We start from the raw sequence: 23,575 nt of genomic DNA, 5'->3' as shown, positions 1-23,575 counted from the left end.
AGGAGGCGAGGAAGGGCCCTGGAGTCATTGCCACCATTCTGATCACCATAAAACCTGAAAGTAAAATGGAATTACTGAAAAAGGACAAACTAAATGGAGAAACAGTTGTAACATCAAGTGAGGTTTAGGACTGTATTTATTTATAAACTGGAATGTAACCCATTCACATGCTTAGGCAACACATTAGAAAACAAATTAAACCTTAAAATATTAAAAAGAAAAGAAAAAAATAAATCCAATACATGCCCTTTGAGTCTGATTTGTACCTGAGATGAGAGCAGTATTAGAATCACATATTTAGTATCCCATCAAATGTCCCTGAAGCATTCTACCAGCACAAACATTGCCATCCCACGTGAACTATCACTATCAGTTCAACAATTCCTAAGAGCTACCACAACAAATTGCAGACAGCTATTTAGCACAAGGTTTCCAGTGTCATCTCTACCATATTCTCCACTGCCTCACAAGCTATCTGCTTCAGAGACAGCACGAGCATCAAAGTGAAAAATAACTCTTTCAACAACACAGCAATTAAACACAAAACAAGCTGGCACTCGTACACAGTCTGAAACAAATGGCTTTTCAACACCTCCGGGTTTCAGTACTAACAGAGGAAAGCTATTCTAACAGAATTAATATGCCTCAAGCAATTAAACTGAGATTCTTCACGATACAGAAAGTTTTATTTCATTGCTGCCTTCTGTTACCTCTGTCTTTCCCCACTTCTTAGGATCTAAAGAAAGGCCTGATTTACTGACCAGTTCAAACCTGGAATAAACAGTAGCTTCCACACACAGGCTACTTCAGCATCCTGGTATGTCCACATTTGTAGATAGACAGCATATCTGGGAGTCAAGGAAAATGACTAGCAGCACATAGGCTGGTTTTGTGAAGTCAGGCTGAACTAAGAAAAAACAGGTCTCCATAAAATGCTGCAAATGCTAGCAGCACTGCAAGAGCAGTCACCACTACCCAGACACATGCTGCTGAATTCAACAGAGGGATCTTCCCTTTCTGCTGTATTAGAATTAAAATGTAATATTAGATTCAAAATACATTTTTCTAATTTTACTAATGGCCATAAATGCACCTCTGTCATTTGAGTGATACAAAGATGCTACTTAGCTTAGATTTAAAAAAAAAAGTATTATATAAAATACATGTATAAGACTGTAACTGAGAAAGTTGTCCTGTTTCCTTCTCATTACAGAACTCACTGGAACAGCATTTAGAAAATTAGCAATCCAACAGTCTTTGCTAGCAGCCTAGCAAAAATCCAACCATCTTAAAGTTGTGGCAGCTGTGGATTCCGAATCTATCCCTCTGCTGCCCTGCAATGCCACCAGAATATTCTTACCTGGATATTCCCCCTAACTTCTGTGACAAAGCAAGATAATCTATTTGCAAAAGAACAGCCTTCCATGAAAAAGGCTCCACAGTTCTGACAGGACTGACACAGCAGTCCAGAAGCCAGTCATGCAATTCAGAATTGAAGAGGACTGGGACATTACAAAGCACAATTGCATTTTCTCCATGTGAATCTTTCACTTCAACATCCATTAGACGTGCCTCACTCGTACCGGCAGTGACGCTTGTCAGGAACTGCATTACTTTACTGTAATTTGATTCACCAGTACAAAAACTAAATAAAATTTGTCTAAGTACTGCTATTTTTGCAGAGATGGAGCAAGCATGCTGCAAAACAAAGTTATCCAGAAGCCACTACTTAGCAGCAGCTTGCCATAACAAAATCCTCCAGGACAGGCATTTTAAGCAGCCACTTTGGATGAATGACAGTAGTCTGCTAGGAAATAAAGGAACTGGGAAATTGTACTCCAGCCTGACACTCTGCCTTTGCAAGCTTAACTCAAGGAAAGCTTTTCACACTAAAGTAAAAACAGAGCATAATTAACTTCCAGAAGCATCCTTGCTTAATCACATGTAAAGCAACACAAACCAAAACTCCTCCCTTTACCTCCAGTGGTTACACAATTTCAAACATCTGGAAATACAATGCCATGGGCTTCTGTCATTCTGGATGCAGAATCTACCCTACATGCAGCACACTGCCAGAGGCAACCACACAGCTTTCCTTTGCTCATCCGTTCTCTTTCTAAATGGGAAACCTTTAAGCCTTCAGTCCTCTACCACAGATTCATTTTCTAGTGCAGTCTAATTTCAGAGTTATCTTCAAGTTCTGGTACACTAGTTCTATATATAACAACCCAGCTTCAGTATAGAAATGAAGTCAATTCTGTGACCAAACTGCTTCATTCGCACTGCAGTTTAAGAAGTTTTTGTCATTTTTCACACTTCTTTTCTACTTTCCAGCTGGAAAAAGACTTAAAGTTTCCAGCAATCAGTTTGGACTGGGACAGGACAGTATTTAAAAAAAAAAAAGAAAAAGTAAATGGGCGAATTAAGTTGCTGGAAACTTAATGGTTTCCACTTTCTTGAAGGATCCATATGCAGAATGTCTCACATAAGACTGACGTCCTGATAAAGGAGAGACATGTTTTTCAGAAATTCTAGACTAAAATACTAGATATGTAACGAAGGTTTCTGATCTCTGCTTCCTGGAGATTTCCAACAAGTAACTTCAGCAATGTCACACACCAAGTCAAACTGGACAGGAAGTGTTATTGAGAACAAGAAACACAGGCTTTAGAACTTCATTTTGCTGAATAAAAATATTAATCATGTCCTAATATTTCTCTACAAGAAAAAACTCAACATCATGGTAAATACTTAGACTAAGGAAATAAAGTTACACTTCTCACAGTTTTATATCTAGGCTTTTTATTTCAGTTTTTTAAAACTCTTATATAGCAATAAAAAATCGTTTATATTTTATACAAAAGGATTTAAATTTAAAAGCATTCATGAAATCCCTGGATACACTAGCAATGCACACACTAACACCATCATTATGTTCAGCATGCGACAGGTCCACCAAGACCTAACAAGTCACCTGTAAATATATTTTCCCAACACCTGACTGGTGTCTGCAGCCCAGCTGAAAGCCAGTCCTTCAATTACACTACTGAAGTTCACATCCACAGGTCGTGGAAGACCCTTAAAAATATTTCAAGGCATTCTTCATCTAATTGCTTGCCATTCTTCTAAATTGTCAGCTGGAACAGAAGTAAGGTTGAGTGTTGCTTAAAGCGAGGTAAAGTAAGAACTTAGGTTTAACATTTTGATCTCTTCTACCCACGTTTACAATGATGCTGTTACCTACACTGCTTCCTTATTCAGAAGGCCAGAATTCCTTATCAACTGCTATGACAGCAGAATGCCCTTTTCTCACCTTCAGTGGGCATTTGCAGCAATAATAATTATAATTTAAATGCTGATGTCCAACGAAAGGCCAGGATGAGTTACAAAATTAAAAACTTAATGCCATAACACTCTACACATGCAAAATATCATTTAGACTGATTTATATTGATTAAAGTCTTGCTGCCACATTAGGTTACGAACAACTAGTGTAACCAATTGTTTAAAAAAACGCTTCATGACAGCCCACATTAGCACATCTCCAAATTTCCACAAGCACTGCAATCGTTACTGAAAGCAAAGTCCCAGACTTTAGATGCTGAAAGCACTGAAAGGTGTAGCATGAACCATAACTGTAATGACTCACAGAATTTTACCACTTGAAAAATCTTGCACAATACTACTTTTTGACTACTTTTACCCTTCTATTCTCAGACTTAATTCAGTTCCTTCTACTTTCCCTAACAAAGTATTAGTACCTTGAAATTTGAGCTTTCGAGCTTTAAAATCTTTATAAAGGCATTAGCACCTTATTTTCATTTTGTAACTTTTTGAAATGTGACACCTTTTGTATTTTTAAGGCTGTGTAACAAATTCCTTTTCAGTTCCCTTGAGGATCCAGACATGCTCCCTCCTCGCTGCACACCAGAGTGCCTTGCTCTCCTGATGGTCAACAGAAGATAAATATCCGTATCTGGATTGCTAAATACCAGCTTTCAAAAGAGCTTATACAAGCAGTGACACAGCACAACTTACTATCCTTTGAAGTGTCTACAGCTATGAAAAGAAGCACTGGGCTCTGCACCAAATTGTCTGCCATCCTTGCTGTTGCTATCTAGACTAAAACATTGATGGTTTCTTCTCGTTTTGCTCCACTGACCTACTACCTACTTTACTAACCCCAGTAATCACGACCTCTGATTTCACTGAGACTACAAGTTTCTTGACCAGGGAGATCTTATTCCTGTTAACACTTAAGAGTACATGGCTACTCCCTCTAGAGGAACCATGCAGGCATTCATTCTGCATAGACTACAATGGACATCAATTTTTAAGAGAGGTAAATGTTTAAGTAGTACACTGCAAGGGGTTGGCATGCAGGGAAGGCACCTCTCACCCCTTCAAAGGAGGGACGTTCCACTGGTCAGGTGAGAGACACGAAGTACACAAAAGCCAGGAACCAGGCACTGTTCAGTGACCGTCTGTGCAGGTCAAGGGCACCCATCCTACCTAACCCTCAAGGCAGAATGGTAGGCACTCATCTCACAGCAAAGGCTGCAGCTCCATCTGCAGCATCTGCACCACCTACTCCAGGGGTGGCCAGTGTCTCCACCCAGACAGAGCTGGGGGTGGGGGGCAGGGCTGGGGATGACAATGATTACACCAGAAGATCACCATAACCCAGCAGTGTGATCTTGTAGCCCAGAAAGCCAACTGTATCCTGGGCTGCAACAAAAGAGGTGTGTCCAGCAGGTCAAAGGAGGCGATTCCACCCTGCTACTTGGCCCTCATGAGACCCCACCCGCAGAACTGCATCCAGCTGTCCCCAGTACAAGACAGACACTGACCTACTGGAGCAAATCCAGAGGAGGGCCAAAGATGATCAGAGGGTTCAGAGCACCTCTCCCATGAGGACAGGCTGAGATAGTTGAGCTTGTTCAGTCGGGGAAGAAAGGGCTCTGAAGGAACCTTAGGGAAACCTGCCAGTACCTGAAGGGGCTACAGGAAAGATGAAGAAGGATTGAGTACAAAGGCATGGAGTGAAAGGACAAGGGGGAAGCAGTTTAAACTGAAGGAAGGTAGATTTAGACTAGGTATTAGGAAGAAATTCTTCTCTGTGAGGGCAGTTAGGCCCTGACACAGATTGCCCAGAGAAGCTGTGGCTGCCCCCTCCCTGGCAGTGTTCAAGGCCAGGTTGGAAGGGGCTTTGGGCAACCTGGTCTAGTGGAGCGTGTCCCTGCCCATGGCAGGGATGAGGACGGGGAAGTTAGATCATCTCTGAGGTCCTTTCCAACTCAAATCATTCTATAATTCTATGAAGTACTGACCACCTTCTACAGGACTGACTGTTCTCTCAAGCAGAGGAAATGTGATTTCCTTTCTTAAATTAGCTTTCCAGCAGCTAATTACTTAAGAGTAATATGATCTCCTATGACTCAATGCTCACATTTTAGCATGAAACATTTCCATCTATTAAAGCCCAACTGTTACAAGGTAACCATTTACTTGTCTTCTTTTTCTTTTTTTCAATGTAAACTTTAAGTCACAACACATTTGAAACAAATCCACCTGAACTCTGGCAAGACATAGTATTTGTTTAGAAAAAGATACTCAAAACATACCACACAATTGGCAACACATAAGGTAGGAACTTCTACCTAGAGATCAAACAGCCAGTTCACACAGCAACCGAAAGTGATAGATAACGAAAAGGGAAAAAAAGCAGCACTATGGAGAGCTATCTTACTCTGAATATCCTCTCAGCTTCTGCAAAGACCAGCTGTAACCCTTAGCAGCTGTAGTCATCCTCCTTTACCCCTTCTATCCCCGGAATACTCAGCCCCTTGTACCAAAAAAAAAAAAAAAAAAAAAAAAAAAAAAAAAAAAAAAATCCCACCACAAACATTCTAAAAATTCCATTTTACAAATTTCCTTGCATCAGGTAAGCTTACTTCATGCAAAACTAATACTCCAGATTTTTAGGGCAGCCCTTATCCTTACACAGGATCATGCTGAAAAACATTAGACCAATGAAACGCACAACTAGAAAACACTCTGACCACTAAATTCCAATCCCCTGCAATTGCAGGCATCATTATCCTATTTCTGTTTATAAACTCCACCTTAAAACCATGGAGTTTGCTCCCATTCCTCAGCACAGCCCAGGAAGGGCAATTCTGGTGTGTTGTTGGTAGGCTGGTTGCTATGGAAAGACACTGAAGCACTCCCTGCTAAACCACTTTTCTAAACTTAGGTATGCTACATCATATGTTTGAGTTACAAGGTGGAACCAAAGCCCAGACTGCCTCCCAACTACATTAACCATTAGCCTCACGCTTAGATATCAGTCTCACTATTTCGACTGTGTTAGCAACGGAAGGTACTTGAAAGGAAACAATCTTCATCAAATGACATAAGATAATGTTCAACACAAATTAAAATCACCACCAAAACCCCACCCAGTAATATCATTTGGTTCTGAAGTAGAAGTGGTATTTTCACTGTATATGGAAAAGGTTTTAGGAGCATGCTTTCAATCTGTACACATCCAAATTGTAGATCCATTTCAATAGCCTCTTTTGGCTGGAATAGCTGTCCCATGACTGAGCTTAACACCTCTTATCCAAGAAGCTATTTTAGAAAAAAAACAGATAAGTGAACTTAAATGAATCCTGCAGAAGAAAAGGATGCTACAGGAACAGCATCCTCTGAGGAAAACATGTACACTTACACTTCCAGATTGACACATACGACACCTATACAGTCTAAAATCCAGCAAGTCTCAATCTCCCACAAAACCAACACTTTCTGTCAGCCATACAGTGGCCAAGAGAAAACTATTATGAGAAGGTCAGAAGCATTAGGCTTTCATATCTAAATGAAAAGTTTTGGGGGGGGATGTCTGGAGTTAGAAAAGTGGGGAACATCCTGGGCCAAGTAAACTCTGCTGCCAATCTGCTATGACTTCACTGGGCTCAGAGGAGGAATTCTTCAGCAAGTGGACACCACATACACAGTTTTGCCTTTGAAAGTGGGTACAGTGCCTAAGACAAATAGAACATTGAAAATATAATAGCAGCCAAACAGAGACTTAAAAATGGCACCCATAGATTTTCACATTTCATTAAAAATAGTAAAAAAATGGAAATAAACATAATTTCACACTTATAGAAGGTACTGTTACAGACTACACGCAGAACAAGTAGGAGGACATAACGTGCCTGCAGTCTCTCTCTGGAACTGTACAATAATTTTCATCAGAAGTTTAATTCAGTACCAAAATATATGGTGTACAGCACTCCAGGATTACTATCATCCCACAAGCAGATGAATACTGCATGGCAGACACCTCAGAGTTTGCAACATAATCAAGTCCACACTTCACAAAACAGAAAATGAAGCCACTCATATAGAATCAGAGCAACTGAATGAGTGCCAAAGGGCATTTTCTCCAACAAAACTACTGTGTTGCAATATTCTAGTTAAAACACACCTAGATATTTGACAGTCCTGTTGATCCTTTGACTTGTGCACACAGCAACATGCATTCAGTCACTTGCTCTTCACAAGCCAGCAAAGCCAATGGAAAAAGAAAAACAATACTACAGTTTTAAGTAGGAAACCTGGAGTTTAAAACCAGCATTGACACTTTTTTTTTAAATTAGTGACCAAGTTTCAAGAACATAATTTCTTTTAAGAGATCAGTAGTAAATACAAAAATACAAATGACTAAATAGAAATGAAAAGCCTGGTCATCAGCATGCAACACTCCCCTTCACCCTACAGGCCCTGATTCCAGGAAACATCCCCTAAGATTCCAGCTTCCTGCAGACACACTTTCTCTCACGTTAAGATTTCAAACCATCACTGATACCCTCTTCCAAAACAGTCATCTTGCAATGCTCTGCATCAAATATTCCCCAGCCTCTGCTGAAGAGCTTTTTCCATCTTAAAAACCAGGACAGTGATCATAAATTCTAAAAAACATAAATCCTCTTTCTGATTAAGCTATTTTTAAAAACAACGCTGAAAATTAAAGAATCTACATTCCCTGTGTTTGGGACTTTAAATGTTTGGCCATATATATCTTAAATGATGCTGCATTTTAATTTCTCCACTTATAATGTCAATTTACTACTTCTGTTTGCACATGTTTAGAGAGGAGTTCCTATATTTTTTGAAAGAACATACTGTAGTTTTTACATAAGTCATTAGAAAACCAGCCCTTAAGTGTAAAGTAATCTATGGAAAAACTACTGTCTTTAATATATACTAAAGACTTTAAACAATACCATCTATGTACTTCCAGGTAGCATGCCCAGCCCAATCAAGTATGCACAGCTGCTGAATCTGAACCACAAAAAACTTGTTTCTATGTACACGGCCTTTTCTTATGCTCAGCAAGTGCTTGCATGATGATGTTTACACACAAATGAAACCAGCCCCTGTAAAAAGGCAGTTACTGCCCTTCAAACAAATGATGGGTGGCAAGCAGCTGAGTGATTAAAACTTGGTATTTTCTTGGGTGCAGAAAGGGAGTGTTCCAGCGTTAAGACTGGTGGAATTGTTGGGTGTTTGATAGACAGGATGGAGAGGTAGGAAAAGTGAAGAAAAAGCTGGATACCTTTTTCCTTTTATAAATGCAGCACAGACCTGTCACCTCTTCTCTCGCATTACTGATTATCAACCATGCTGAAGACAACTCAAGCATTTGGGGACCTCTTGAACATTCTTTACCCCAAACTCAACCATTACTATCAGTCTATAGTCTTCTAATTCCAAATTTAGCACTAAAAATAGCCATCATAAATAACTGCTACTATAATTAATGGCAACGGTAGTAAGTCACTTGTTTATAAACATACTGCCCACAATTGAGTGGTAACATTAAGCACACACTGCACTCTTTAAAGACTGAATTGCTTGTAACTGGCACTTAAACTCACCATTTCTGCATTTTAATCCACACCTACTGTCCCACTTTAGATATCTGCACAGTGTATACCTGGAACAGAAATAATCAGATCCTACCCACGGGATCCTGGTTGCAGAGTGCAACATGAAGGAGTTTTCTACATCTCAGCAGCCTTTTTTACCTATATATGGCTTCACAGCAATTTCAAAGGTTTTCCAGTATTGAAGATTCAAATATTGGTGATCAGTGAATTATTTTTCTCTAATTTTCAAAATCCTATATTTTGCATATCCAAGAAAAGTTTAGTCCCTCTACACACATTAACAGAAAGAAATAAAGGCCTCTGGAGGAATACATCTGACATCCTGAAACATTTCTCCTGTGGTCAGACAGAGTTCTCTGGAGATGCCTGTATTGATCATAAAGAAAATCCCCAATGAATTTGGACTTCCATGACTAAATCTATGTTCAGCAAATTCTAGCTCTATAAGGAAAGCAAACATTTTGTGCTTAAAAATAAACTGCATGTGGAAAGAAATTTCTGTCAACTAAAGACATTTGTCTCAACCACAAAAAAATCACCTAGTACATCAGTTCCCTAAAATCTAGCTTAAAGAAATCTTACCCATGGCAATGCCCGAATAACTATGCCACTTTGCTCCAAAGCAGAACCTTCCTGAAGTTTGTACACATGCAGTGAAGTCATCGTTAGCTCCTAGACTATAAGATTTTACAACAGATGTTACTACACAATGTTAACAATTGCTTTTAGTTCTACAACAGAATATTTACTACATCTATTAATTAAAATCTAACAGCTGTGGCCTACATTATTCCTTGCTAAATTTAGGCATGTAAAAAGTAGCAGTTGTGACCTCATTACTCTAGGTTCTTATTATATAGAGCAAAGGGACCTCCTGCAAAATATTCCACTTATCCCTTCCTACTGACTAAAGACAGAGGGCAGAAAGTGACATACATCTCAAACAGCCAGTAGGATGAATCTACAGTTCCATTTTCTACAGAAAACTTCATTGTGTGTGCTAATTGGCAATAGAGTTTTTATAGCTTTTACTGTTCATCGTGTTGCTTTAGGCCTGAATCCCAGCCTGAGTACAACAGATTTTTTTTCATCAGGATAAGATCTGTATTCAGCTCTTAATCACATCTAATAGCTTGCTTGCAGAAGACATCACTTGAGTTTAGAAGAATGCAGTGATGACAGTTAAAATGCAATCAAACCCCCCTGAGTAAAACGCCACAGTTATTTTCAGAGCTCTGCATAAATAGCAGTTAACTTGCAGCTATATCAGTCCAGCTGAAAAAAGTATTTTCAAGAATTTGGTAACGTTTTTTCCATGTACAAGAAGCTTCTGAGGAAAAAAACAATGATTCCACTTCTTGTCAGTATCGAAAGGATGTTGAAATCAAATGCACCATTCTTGTTGCCGTGTGTGATTTGTTGCATCTGATACAGTCCTGACTGCTCACTAGCCAGCAAGCTTAGCATTCATCCAGGACACTTAAAAAACCCACAAAAACCCACACAACTAAATAAATTGAAGACGCTTGTTTTAACTAAATAATTTAAGATCTATCTGCCTATGGAAATGTTTGCAGTCACAATGTCTGCAATTAAAAGTAACTTGTAAACTGTGTTGAGGAAATTAGAAGTCAGAGATATGTATTTCAATGTCTCATTCTCAGTGTTCTCTTTTATTCTCAGGAACTCATATAGTTACTTTCAATTAAAATAGTGACATCTCACATCCCACATCACTGACTAATCTGAGCTGCTCCAAATCAAGAGGTTTTTTCCATTTCACTTACTCGGTGGGAGATCACAATGTAACAGCTTTTCTTATACACTGCGTTCGCTAGAGGATGACAGACAGGGATGGTTTTTCCATGTGCCTGGCAATGCAAACAATCACAGCAGCAGAAAGCAGAGCTGGAGTTCATCATTTTGATTGTTGGAAGAAGAAACTAGAACAAACGAAAAGCAGCAAGACAACCAGGGTTGTCAGAAAGAGAAACCATTTCCCCAAGCACTGCAAGTCTCAAGCAAGAAGAAAAATGACTTTGTAAGTTCTTACACGCTGCATCTACACTAGAAGTTTATGCGTTACTTGGAATCAAGAATCAGAACCTTACAGCAGAGGAAATTCCAAACTGTTTTGTCAGAGGTCAAACCCACCAACTTTATGAACAATGATGAGCTAATCTCTTCTCTCTGACGAGTGGATAAGTTTCTACGGCTTTTCAATAAATTGAAGCTTAAATGGTTTTCAACTTGCACTCTGAGGACAAAGATGTAAATCAATGTTATAAGTCAAGGATAAATGCTTTAAAGCAACTGTAAGTAAAAGCTCAAATCACTTCCATCCCTTTGACAGATTTTCACTTCAAGAAGAAATGCCTCTGCTACTCTAAAAAAAAAAAAAAGTTTTTATAAAATATCTGCCAAATATTCTATACCCCAAATACCACACTCACTTAAAATGAAGATGAAAGTACAGGTCTTCAGCCAGAACAAATACAGACTGTCCCCCAGTATCCCATAGAGCTTTCCTATTACCCATTTGCCAGGTAAATGATTGAACATCTTCAAAATTTGTTCATTAGGCCTTAACAGTCCTGCCTAGACTTATTCCCGAAGAAGAACTGCAACCTACAATTGACTACCGCTCCTGTGTAGTATCCAGAACAGCACTGGGTAGACAAAGGATGGTGGTCCATGGGTCTATGTCCAGGTGGAGGCTGGTGACAAGCGGAGTCCCCCAGGGGTCTGTCTTGGGACCAGTTCTCTTTAACATCTTTATCAATGACATCAATGATGGAATTGAGTGCACCCTCAGCAAGTCTGTGGATGACACCAAGCTGAGTGGTGTGGTTGACACAAAAGAAGGAAAGGAAGCCATCCAGAGGGATCCTAACAGGCTGGAAAGGTGGGCCCAGGGGAACCTAATGAGGTTCAACACTGCCAAGTGTAAGGTGTTGCACTTGGGTTGAAAGAATCCCAGACACAGATACAGACTGGGAGAAGAGCTTCTTGAGAATAGCCCTGCCGAAAAGGACTTGGGGATTCTGGCAGACGAGAAACTTAACATGAGCCAGCAGTGTGCTCTTGCAGCTCGCAAGGGCAATGGTATCCTGGGCTCCATCAGAAGAGGGGTGGCCAGCAGGGACAGGGAGGTGATCATCCCTCTCTACTCTGCCCTCATGAGGCCCCATCTGGAGTACTGTGTCCAGATCTGGGGCCCCCAATACAAGAAAGTTGTGGAACTGTTGGAGAGGCTTCAGAGAAGAGCCACGAAGATGATTAGAGGGCTGGAGCACCTCCCCTACGAAGAGAGGCTGGGGGAGCTGGGCTTGTTCAGCCTGGAGAAAAGAAGGCTGCGGGGGGACCTCATGGCAGCCTTCCAGTACCTGAAGGAAGGGAATCAACTTTTTAAAAGGGTAGACACTGGCAGGACAAGGTAGAATGGATTAAAACTAAAGGAAGGAAGGTTTAGATTAGATATTAGGGGGAAGTTTTTTACAGAGAGAGTGGTGAGGTGCTGGAACAGGCTGCCCAGAGAGGTGGTGGATGCCCCGTCCCTGGAGGTGTTCAAGGCCAGGTTGGATGGGGCCCTGGGCAACCTTGTGTAGATCCAAGCCTGGAGGTTGGGGTCCCTTCCAACCCACGCCATTCTATGATTCTATGATTCTTCCTAAACCCAAGAAAGCTTTAAACATTAACAAAAAAAACCCCACAGAACAAAAACAAAACAAAACCAAAAACCCAACAGGAAAAGCACCTAACTACAGGTATATACAGAGCTTTGTCAGAAGTATTGTTATGGTATTACTAGTACAACAGACTTCCTTCCTTGCTGTGCCAGAAAACTGAAAAATTCAATATAAAGGAAACAGATACACCAATAACAACATGTGCGTGCTGGAAGCAAATCACTTAACCCTGAACTACTGTTTTAAAAGAAGAGCTTTGTAGTTCCTCCTCTATTCTGATACAATTAAGTTGATTTGTTTAAAATGCTATTTTTGTATCATTTTTTTTCAGGACAGCTGGTATGGCTCTGTGTGTAATGGATCACCCTAATCAACTAAAACAGGGAAAAAAAAAACCCTCAAACTTCATTGGGAATTTTTGGCAAATCAAAGAAACAAACTGAACAGATTGGTAACATTTTTGTTATTCACTTCTTACTCATGAAAGATAGGATGCATACAGGAAAGAGGCTTCAGATTATAATTGCAAAAACTTTCAAAACACAAAAGAAACTGAAAAAAAATATTGTTGGCAAGTATGTTTTCTGTTATCACATATCTACATTAAGACCTGAAAACAACTCAAGTATGTATTATACGCAACTTTTTAAAAAGCTTTATATGTAGGCAAATATACTAGAAAATTAATTCTCATTACAAAGACTTGTTTATATAAACAAGACAGAAATAAGAGAGCTGATTTTATCAAAGGAAAAGGGACAGTTTTGGCACATTCAGATCAGTGCTCACAGAAACACACCCTAAAAAGAAAAACAAAACCAAAAAACTTTCAAAAGCCCAAATATTTTCCCTAAAACTATAAAAAAACCCCAAACAAATACAGAACAAGAAATTACTACTATTTAAACTAATATATCAATCGCTATTGCATATTCTTAGAACACAAACAAATCAAATGACTGAACTCTGTTTTGTTTTGTTCCCCCCATGAAACACTCTTATCACTTCCTGGCTGCTATTTGACATTAAACTGTCAGAGGGTGGGTGGGTGGAACAGAATTCTTTTTCTAGTTCAAGTATTTTAGGAGAAAGTCACTGGGTGAGGAACATGGCATTTTAAAATGCAATCTGCCTAATAAAACTGATCACCAGACTAAAGACACCTTCCTAGCCACGCATACAAGGGAATTCAGCGTTCTAGTTCAACAACTAACGAGCAGAATCAAGGGGATGGGGGAGGAGGGAAGAGACTGTCCTCAACACAAATTACAATTTTTCAAAATTCTGGACCAGCAAGCTTACTGTACTAGGAAATACTAACAAATTACAAAAAAAAATACCCTCATTTGAAGTATCATATATTCATTAAATTAACAGTCTGCTTGAACCATGGAGACAGATCAAACTTGCAAATTACCAGCAAGTCCTCAGAATTTGCTCTATAAGCCTGCATAAAAAACTGACAGCTCAGAGTGTGCCTTGCAACTCTCTTCCCTGCAGAAGATTACCACAATCTTGTCGAGTTCTTGTCAAGCTTTTGTAAACTTGCTCACTATTTTTTTTCAAAGCTGAGTAACTCCACATTCTACAGAGTATCTTGCATGAAGGGCATCTGAGAAAGAACAGACACTCTTTTTATACCAAACTGTGCAGATCCAAAATAAGGCATGATGAAGAACCATGTATTACAAAGAAGCAGTAATAATGCCTAAAGCTGTCTGTGAGCTTCCTGAGCTGAGTGGTTCCTCCTGCCAATGTTTTTTCATCTCCGTTATACTTCAGTAAGCTATTTTTAAAATGAGGAGTGCGGATCATAATACTGCACAGTTAATTCAAATCTGACCAATTAAAATTCTAAAGGAACCTTCATGCTTCAACGTATCTTGTGGTTACTTTTTAAAGTTAAACAGGAAGACACTACATTTTTAGAGACTGACCTGCTTTCTTCACATCTTACTTAAGGTAGGCAGTGATGGAATAACAAGACAATGGGCTGTCAATACATTTAATTTCACAATCAATGTTAAAAATTCCAAAAATTTTCCCGAATGCATCTAATCAGTCAATTTGGATAATTCCCACCAGCCAGTATCTAACCAAAGGTATGCAAATGAGGGATATGAAAACAACAGTGCTGGAGTCTAGACTACACGCTTTCAATTAAAGTCTTCGCTAAAACAGATGCAAAAAGGTATGTAATTTACATTGTAAATACAAATCTCTTCGATGAAAGAGCCAGCAATTGAACTAATGTAAACTTGACCCATGCTGCTATATGATAAGGACAGCCAAATGACAATGTAATGCTTGGCTGTCATATGACAGTTATTTTCAGCCAAGTAAAACTAGTTTCGTATTTCGAGTAACAACTTCATAGTACATAATTCCAGGCTGCTTCAGCTGAAAACCGTTAGCCCCATCTCAAATTTTCAACTCCTAAGGAGAATTCTGTAGTCGTACCAGGGTGTAGCAGACAAAACTTTGTGCAATGACTCATTATACCAGAACGCTCCTTTTCCAAAGGTTATAAATAACAGGAGTTCCATCTGAAAAACTGGATGTTTGAGCAATTTGCTGCACAGAATTTTAATACTAGCTATTTAGCTGACAGGCATCTGAACCACTTAAAAATTCTCACTATCTCCCACAAAACACCTCTCTAAAGATAGCCTTTTTTCTAGTATACTTAATAGTTAAGAAAATACTGGTATTTCATGTGTAAAAGGTTTATTGCCATTTGTAATCCACATACTGGAGACTGAAAGCTAATTTAAACCACAGCTTAGCACTAAAACAAATAACAGAATAATTCAGGTGGGTGAGGACCTCTGAAGCACATGTAATCTAGCGACACACTAAAAATAGGGTCAACTTTTACACTGGATCAAAGTACTGAAAGTTTATATGTTAACAGGTCTGTTGAAGTGTTATAAAACCACCTGGATGAGCAACTGCTCAAGTTAAAACTTTGCTTCCTGACAAAGACATCTCAGCAGCGTTTGCCACTTCTTTCTAAGAAGGTCCTCTTCATGCAGACGCTACTGTTCCATTTTGTTTTAAATGTGACCACAGGCTTCCATAACCTTCTTTCTGTAGGCACTTGTGTGGCTGCACAGTAAACTAACTTGAACTGATCCAGCTGAACACTAAACCTGGCAAAAAGCTTACAATTAAGTGGCCAAGAAAATTCTAATGCTGGCAGAAGCAAGCAGTGGGAAAATGCAACTGGATGCAGAACAACCCTTTTGTCAGGAGTGCACATTTACTTTGTTTTGAAACTGCAAATTCATTTTCTAACTACTAAACCCCTTGATTCTCTCTGCAATAAGCATATATAAATGCCAAGAAAAGCCTACAAATATGATATAGGGATGTTATTCATGTGTATTCTCATGAATAATGAACCGTTAGTAGGAAAAAGCTTTAAAATCCTCACTGCTCCTCTAAATTCTAACTGTATCACAAGAAGCACATAGAACGAAACAAAGCAAGGCTGCACCATTCAAACTGCAAAGAAAACAAGAGCTCCAGCCACCAGGAATGAAAAAAAAATAGAGCTAGGCTGGGGATGGCGGACCAAATGACTGCAGGAAGGCTGAGGTGCTCCTCTCTCCTGCCATCTCCCAGGCCTCATACCAATGAGACTGAAGAGGAGGTGGGACACTGCACTTAATGCATGGCAGGTGGGACTGAAGAGGGCTCCTGGGTCAGTTCATGCCATCTTGGACAACTACAACCTGTCAAATGCATCAAGTTGGCAACCAGCTTCCACCATTCCCACTCTAGAAGGGGTCATTTCTAGAAAATTCTTTGATTCTCCCCTCTTACTGCTCATCCTACATTTTCTTACTAAATTTACAGAGCTCTCCTCATTCAACTGAGACAAACCTTACCCAGAACCGTCAAAGTCCAGTATATGCCAAAAGCTATACAAATGCTAAAATGCCAAGCCTCCTTAAATGGTTCAGTTACTTAATGCAAACAGTTGTTTAAAAGAAAAACACTCTCTGCTCTTCTTATAAAAAAGCCTGCTTCCCCAGTGTTCTTATTCACATTAAATTCCATGCTGAATAATGACAATAAAGAATATACAGAAATGGATTAAGTGTTCACAAACACCAGCCAGAGATAAGGACTTAAGTTTCTTGTTTGAAGTGGTGTAGTATTTCCGCTGAATATGCAAAAGCAGTTCTACATAAGCTACATCTGAAATTCCGCTGGCCTGTCAAGTTTGGTACAAGTTTTTTTAGAAGATGGCCTCTGCTAGGCCACAGAGAAGCTCCAGAGCTGCTGGTGGGGTGTCCATGATGAACTTCCTTGGCAAAGGGTAGTGTCAGATTCAATTCATACTGTCCAACCAAAAAATAAAGAGAAGGATGAGACTTCACAGGTCAAAAAACCCTACATCTAAACTACCAGTATCCATACAAACCATCTTATTTCTGTAATTCTTTCAGAAGAATCATACCCTTTTACTGATTCCCTTGTATCTATATGTTGTAACATACCAAATCAACAGCACAGGTTCATTTATGACCATTAGCCACTGTCTTCAGAACCTGACACACTACAGCAAGGCTCTGACAAACCGATTACAGGCACTACGGAGGATATCTGAAAATCAGCACTCTTTTAAAACTTAGTATTTTAAAATTAGTTTTAAAACAGCTTGCACAAACTCACACCTCACATTCAGTACAGGCATATGGTCACCACAAAACCGCTGCGAAGCTGAAAAAAAAGTTACGCCAAAGGCAATTTCAGCAATTAGAAAGCCTTTTTAGTGCTGTAATTAGTGATGATTTCATAAGTGGAGACAAAATGCAACATAAATCAGATTTTTTTAAATCAAAGATTTTTTATCTTACCAGAAAAAAAAGGTTCTCTTCTTTCATTAAAAAGGAAAAACAAAAGCAGGACACCAAAAAGTTGTTTTGAATACTTAAAAATTCTAGAACAGGCTTTCATTCCTAAAGCTACAATGAAAATGTTTTGATTCATCTTCCAACTTCCAAGCAGGCCCCCACATGGGAAAAAAAACTAAAATCATGGAATGTATTGTACAAATACATTTAGAAGGGCTGTGGCACCTTCAAATAGTTTAAGAAGCATATTAATACTTTCAGGTTAATATATTCCTTTATTATCATGTCAGTTCACCACGTAGCCTTCTACCACAAGTATTCTGAAAAAGGATCTTTACAATGAATCACATAGTGACACCACATTACTACGTGAGAAAACATGTTACGTGACAGACATTATCTCAGCATAGTTTTAACACACTAAATTCGAAAAGTATTTGCAAACAGAAAGATATGATCCAAGATGCATGCTTTTTATTTCCTCTGGTTCTCCATTCCTAAAGCTGTAATAATTCACATGTCTCTGAACTAATGGAGTAGTACTCTTAGAAAGTCACCCAGGTTACCTTCTTAACTACAAGAATACTAACTGAATAAAATTAAACTTCTTCCTTAAAAAGAACTCATACAACCTTCAATGCACACAGGTATGTATCCATACACTACAAGCACCTAGAACAGAAGGCATTTTTGGGGAAAAAAAAAAAAATAAATCAGGACATGGACTTCAGTTGTTGAGTACTCACAAGTCATTCCATTCTATTCTTACTCACACCCCTTCATAGTTTCCAGATGCAGGCTGGCAGCTAGAGTATATGGCCATCTGCAGTACTAACCATATAAACTGATTAGATCCAGCTAAGCATTAAGTAGCTGTACATGGAAGTAATTTTTCTTATAAATCACTCCTTGGTAAATTCAATCTAACATGCTCAACTAACACTTAGAGAAAGGATCAGAAGAAGGTGTCACAATGCCTATGGCACTCCTTTTCATGTTTTAGTATGTTGTATAAAAACTCACCTACAATTCCTACAGCTACACTAATAACAGCTTTAACCAAAGGTATAATTAGAAGATAAGAGGAAAACCTTTTTGTTCTACAGCAATTAAAAGCACTGCACTGCAGAAGTCCACTTGTTTATCAGGGTTACATACTTTCTCAGGAGTACCTACTTAACACCCATCAGCAGGGATTCTTTGGAGATTCCTGTCCCGAACTATCAATCTAAGATCCCTTAACACGCTTGATTCAATGTCATTAAGAAAACTTTGTATCAAATATATCTAAGGTATATACCCCAACCTTCTCTGCAAATGTCACTCAGTCAGTACCCTGCAGTCAGAGCTACCTAACCACTTTTCTTCCACAAACATACTGGGCCTGCCTTCCCAGTATCAGTAAATACCAAAGGTTTTATGGCTCTAAGCACATAAATGTTGTATTTGACAAGAAGCTCAAGGAAGGGCTTGGGAAAACAAAAAACAAGTATGCATAGTTTATTCTAACACATGAGGCTAAATACAAATAACTTGGTAACTGTAAATCACAAGTGCCTTTTTCAGACTTCACGTTCTGAAGTCTGCTTTTACTCAAATGGTTCTTTGTTGGACATTCAATACAACAGTCAACCAAGAAACCTGCAGCTACCATTGAAGTGATGCTTTGCTGAACACCACCATTGTAAAAAATACTCAGCTAAACATGGGCTGATGACTCTTTTATTGATTACTGCAGCTATATACCAGCATCTAATAAAAAGGGTACATGCTGACATGATCGCTCCCCTAAAGGTGTAGAGGACGTACGGCATGTCCATTGGTAATTCACAATACCTGCAGCCTGTGAGCATTTCATACAGCTCCCAAGCGAAAGAAGATCTAACAGATTTCTCTACAACAGGACTGTAAATCAGTTTAGTTAAAAAGGTGACTAGAGACCTATTTAGGTTTCGGCTGATTTGACCTTAAGTAGGTAAAAAACCCAAAATGAAACCACAACCCCCCCTAAAAATCACTCTACAGCAGAAACAAGCAAATCTGCAGGACCCAAACCACTACAGCAGACTTGCAATGAATGCTTTAATATGGCATTATTTTTACTACAGTGATGTACAGTACTTCTGTTTCTGTATAATACATGGTTAAAGATACAAAAAAAATTGTCTACATCTGTTTTCAGCATCAATTATTTAAAAATGCTAAGATTTATTCCTATTTTGGTCTCTGGCTGACAGACTGCACACAGATTCAGCTCCTGGTACCAGGCCAAATTTACAATTAATCTGGGGGGGGCGGGGGGGGAAGCACGGCTTTTTATCTGTACATCGAAGAAAACAAGAGTCAAAGGTTTACTTATCCAACAAGATGTCACAACACAATATGTTGGCATGTTGTAAAAGCCACATTATGCAACCAAAACCTCCCACAATTAGCAAAATTAAATTAATTTGTAATTGTTCAGAGAAAAAACAAAGTAAACTTAGATTATGAAATTCCATTATTGTTTAAAAATAAAAGGCAACATGATGCCTGGCTTTTAAAAATGCAGAAGGTTTCCTACTCTCTGTCCCTTAAGTGGTGATACTCAAATTGCCACTTTCCTCATGTATGTTTGCACCTTGATGTCATTCATTCCAGTATAAAGTGCATCAAGTGTGTAAAAATGTTGCTAAGAAAGGGGAAATGTCAACTTTAAAGACCATTTTAATCCCCAATCCCTTCTCATTGTAAATTCTGCTGCCTAGTTTTAAATGCCTTGGAAAAGCACCCACCTCTGCTCCCTCCCACCCCATATAATCAGTGACATCTTCCAAACACACAGCAGAACTGTAACTGCCTGTTAGCAAGTCCATGAGTACAGATCTTACACTTTTAAGACAGTAAATGAGATATTATTTTTTAGCATATACATACTTCTTTTAAATAATTCAGTGTTGACATTTTAAATAACATAACTTGCATTCTTGTTGAATTCATTAATTTTCCATGCACAGTAGAGAATATTCCTGTTGTATAACCATCTACTTATGGAAAAACTAGATGTAATTTAGGAAATTAATAATAAACATTACAAACTCTAGTCTGATAGCACAACAGTATCACTTTCAAATCTTAACTGAGCTCATTGCCAGCAGAAAAATCTTAATTCATTGCTCCTGCAATAACCACTTTCTTAAAAATAAGTAACTCCATGCAATATTACTGAATACTTAACATTAATCAATCCCACGGTAAGGTGGTGGTGGAAAAGAGCTACTGCTCTTTTCTAATAAAGAGCCCAAAAAGATACCATATGTCAAATAAGACTTTGGGATGTTATGTAATTTTAGTTGAAAAATGGTTTGTTACATCTCAGTTTCAATCCCAGAATAATAATAATAATAATAATAATAATAATAAAAATCCCTATATTTAAACACACCACTGTCCTACTCAAGCAATTTAAGGCTTATTTTCCTGCTTGGAAATGAAGGGAACATACTCTAGTTTGGAGTTCACACTGAGATGGATAAACTCAATACCTAATAAAGAGATGTCAGGCTCTATATACCATCCAGTAGCTTTTATTTGAAATAAGATTGAAATCCATGAATCTCCAAGACAACACATATAAAGCAGAAGGAAGGAGGATAGCATTTCTCCAAGACACATCACGGAAGCAACAAAAAGACTCATATAAAGCTTAATGACTACGACAGCAGACATTGAAGGCCGCTTTTTATTTAAGTGGGTCTTCAGTTTGCAGAAGACTTCTTTTCTAGATGGCATTTCATCTGGAAGATACATTTATCTGGAAGCTTCATACTTCCAGAATATAGCATGTATGTCAGCAGAAAGAAAAAACCAACACCTTCAAAATTTAAGAACATGACCAAAGAAGAAAAAACAAACAAAAAAATAACAGAAAAAAGCAACAGTGATTTATAACACATCTGCCAACTGGTGTGTCAGATAGTCACACTTTTGGAGAAACCTTGCTTACTGACCAGTTGCTTTCTCATACCACCACAGGATATGCACGTGTTTCACTCGCTCCTCTCTGATTTTTTTGCTTATGACTTCAGCCTAGAGGCCCTCTTATTTAGAGAACTCCACACAGGAATTAATTGTCGTTTTATCAAAGGCAACTTAAAATTTACACACAGCACTAAGCTTGAATATCTACTGCTTAGTTACCAGCAGGTAGTTACTATACACAATCCTCCGCAACAAATCTATCTTCAGTTAATTCATTTTAAATGCATCAAATCAGAACACTTTCATTATATGGCTGCATGATTACAGGGAAAAGAAAAAAAATAAATCAACCAAACACCAAACAACACAGAGCTGGCATAACAGCTATTAACCACATTATTTAAGACACACATTTCAGCCTCAAGCGGTAAAACCACCTCATTTCTTTTAAACACTGTCCTCACTTTTACCACAATCTTCCAACAGAACTTGATTAGAAGATATGAAGAAACAGGAGTCAACAAGACTCCCATTTCACACCTACACACTATATACCTGTAACTTCCTTAGCAGAGCTGGGACAGGTCATATCAGGGTAGAACCATTTCATCACGTGGAAACAGCCACTTGGACACTTATCCCAACTCCGCTCACTGCAGTCCCTGCAAAGAGTACCTAGCGGAGATGGGGATGGTGATTACCAAGAAGCAGACAGCACAGAAATCACACGGAAAAGTTTAGTAGAAACCCACAAGACTTCAGGTACAGGAACTAAGGGAGCAGCAAGCTCTCAGCTGCAGATCCCCAGGGCGTACAAGGCCTGGGTGAGCCCCGCTGCTATCAGGTGCCTGGCTGGCAGCTCTACTTAAAAAACTGTTAATCCTCCAAAGTAAAAGTTACAAAGAAAAAGTATTCAACCCTGAAGTTGTGTTTCCGCTAAAATCATACTAATAATGGTAGTTCTACAGACTCACTAGAATGTCTACAACTTTCAAAAGAAGGTTCCACTTTCGAAGACAATCCTTTAAAACCAACCACAGCAAGGAATGGATAAGCCCCTTTACACCCGTCCTCACATCACAACCCTCAAACCAGCACCGAATTTTTTCTGTCACTTCCTCCTAAGTAACACCTTATTAACAACGTTAAAACCATTCGGATACTGATTTTGTCCGTCCCTAATATCTCAACTTTCTAAGGGAAGACTTCTGCCCGAGCTGCGCGTGTCACTGGGGGGCGGGAAACCCCCAACCCTGAATAAACTTCATTCCCGCAAGGGAAGCCCCGGCCATGACAGGTTCGGTTCGGTGCTGCACGGCAGCGCCGCGGGGCTGCCTCCACACGGCACAGGCTGCCGCGGCTGCTAACGGGCCAGGTGGCCGCGCCGCGGCGGGCCGCGGGGTCGGGCGATCCGGCGGAGGGAGCGTCCCTCTGCCCGCCCGCGTCCGGCGAAGCCGCTCCCACCGCTGGACGCCAAGTCTCCAAAGAGGCTGGCAGACCGGGACGAGTAGCCTGAGGGCGCGGGAGATGCCGCGTCCTCGTCCCGTCCCCTCCTGCCGGGCCCGCCCCGACGCTCCGGCCTGTAGCTAGCCTCTTCCCCCGCAGCCCCGGGAAGAGGGGGCCGCTCCGGGGGGAGCGTCACGCAGCTCCTCGGGAGGTGACCGGCCCCAGCCCGCCCGGCGGCTGCGCTGCCCGCTGGGCGCGGGTGCTCCCTCGGAAGCGCCGAAGGGTGTTGGCCACTCACCCACGCAGGCAGATCCGCGGAGGAGACGCTGAGCCGCACCGCCTCCTCCTCGTCCTCCAGGAAGGCGAGCGCCCGGCCCAGGCGGGAGGTCTTGCCGCCGCGGTGCCTGCGGATCCAGAAGAGCCCGAAGAGGGCGAGGAGGACCCAGGTGAAGCTCAACCCCAGGTAGCCCAGCACATACACAGGGAAGATCAGTACGAAGCTCCTCGCGAACTGCGACACCAAACCCGTCACGTCCACGCTCAGCAGCGGCGGTGGCGGCTCCGGCACCGAGTCCCCACCCGCCGCCTTCTCCGAGGCGGCGGGATCCGCGACGGACCCCGCGTCCGGGGTCTGCTTAGCCGCGGCCCCGCTCAT

The 23,575-nt window shown here is 40.1% G+C and overlaps 1 protein-coding gene across 1 annotated transcript in view; it reads right to left on the bottom strand.

The window, feature by feature from the left end:
- The window catches only part of ESYT2 (extended synaptotagmin 2), a gene marked incomplete at its 5' end in the record, with an annotated part of 78,470 nt that extends 54,895 nt beyond the window's left edge, over positions 1–23,575 (bottom strand). Inside the window, one exon of the mRNA XM_084260534.1 lies at positions 23,219–23,575. Within this exon, the coding sequence (XP_084116660.1) occupies positions 23,219–23,575 (357 nt within the window). The remainder of the gene's footprint in view (positions 1–23,218) is intronic.

Source organism: Gallinula chloropus, assembly GCF_964237585.1.
Source record: "Gallinula chloropus genome assembly, chromosome: 2".
NCBI lineage: Eukaryota > Metazoa > Chordata > Aves > Gruiformes > Rallidae > Gallinula > Gallinula chloropus.
Note: the sequence above shows the minus strand (reverse complement) of the source record. Positions and strands in the feature narration are given on the sequence as shown.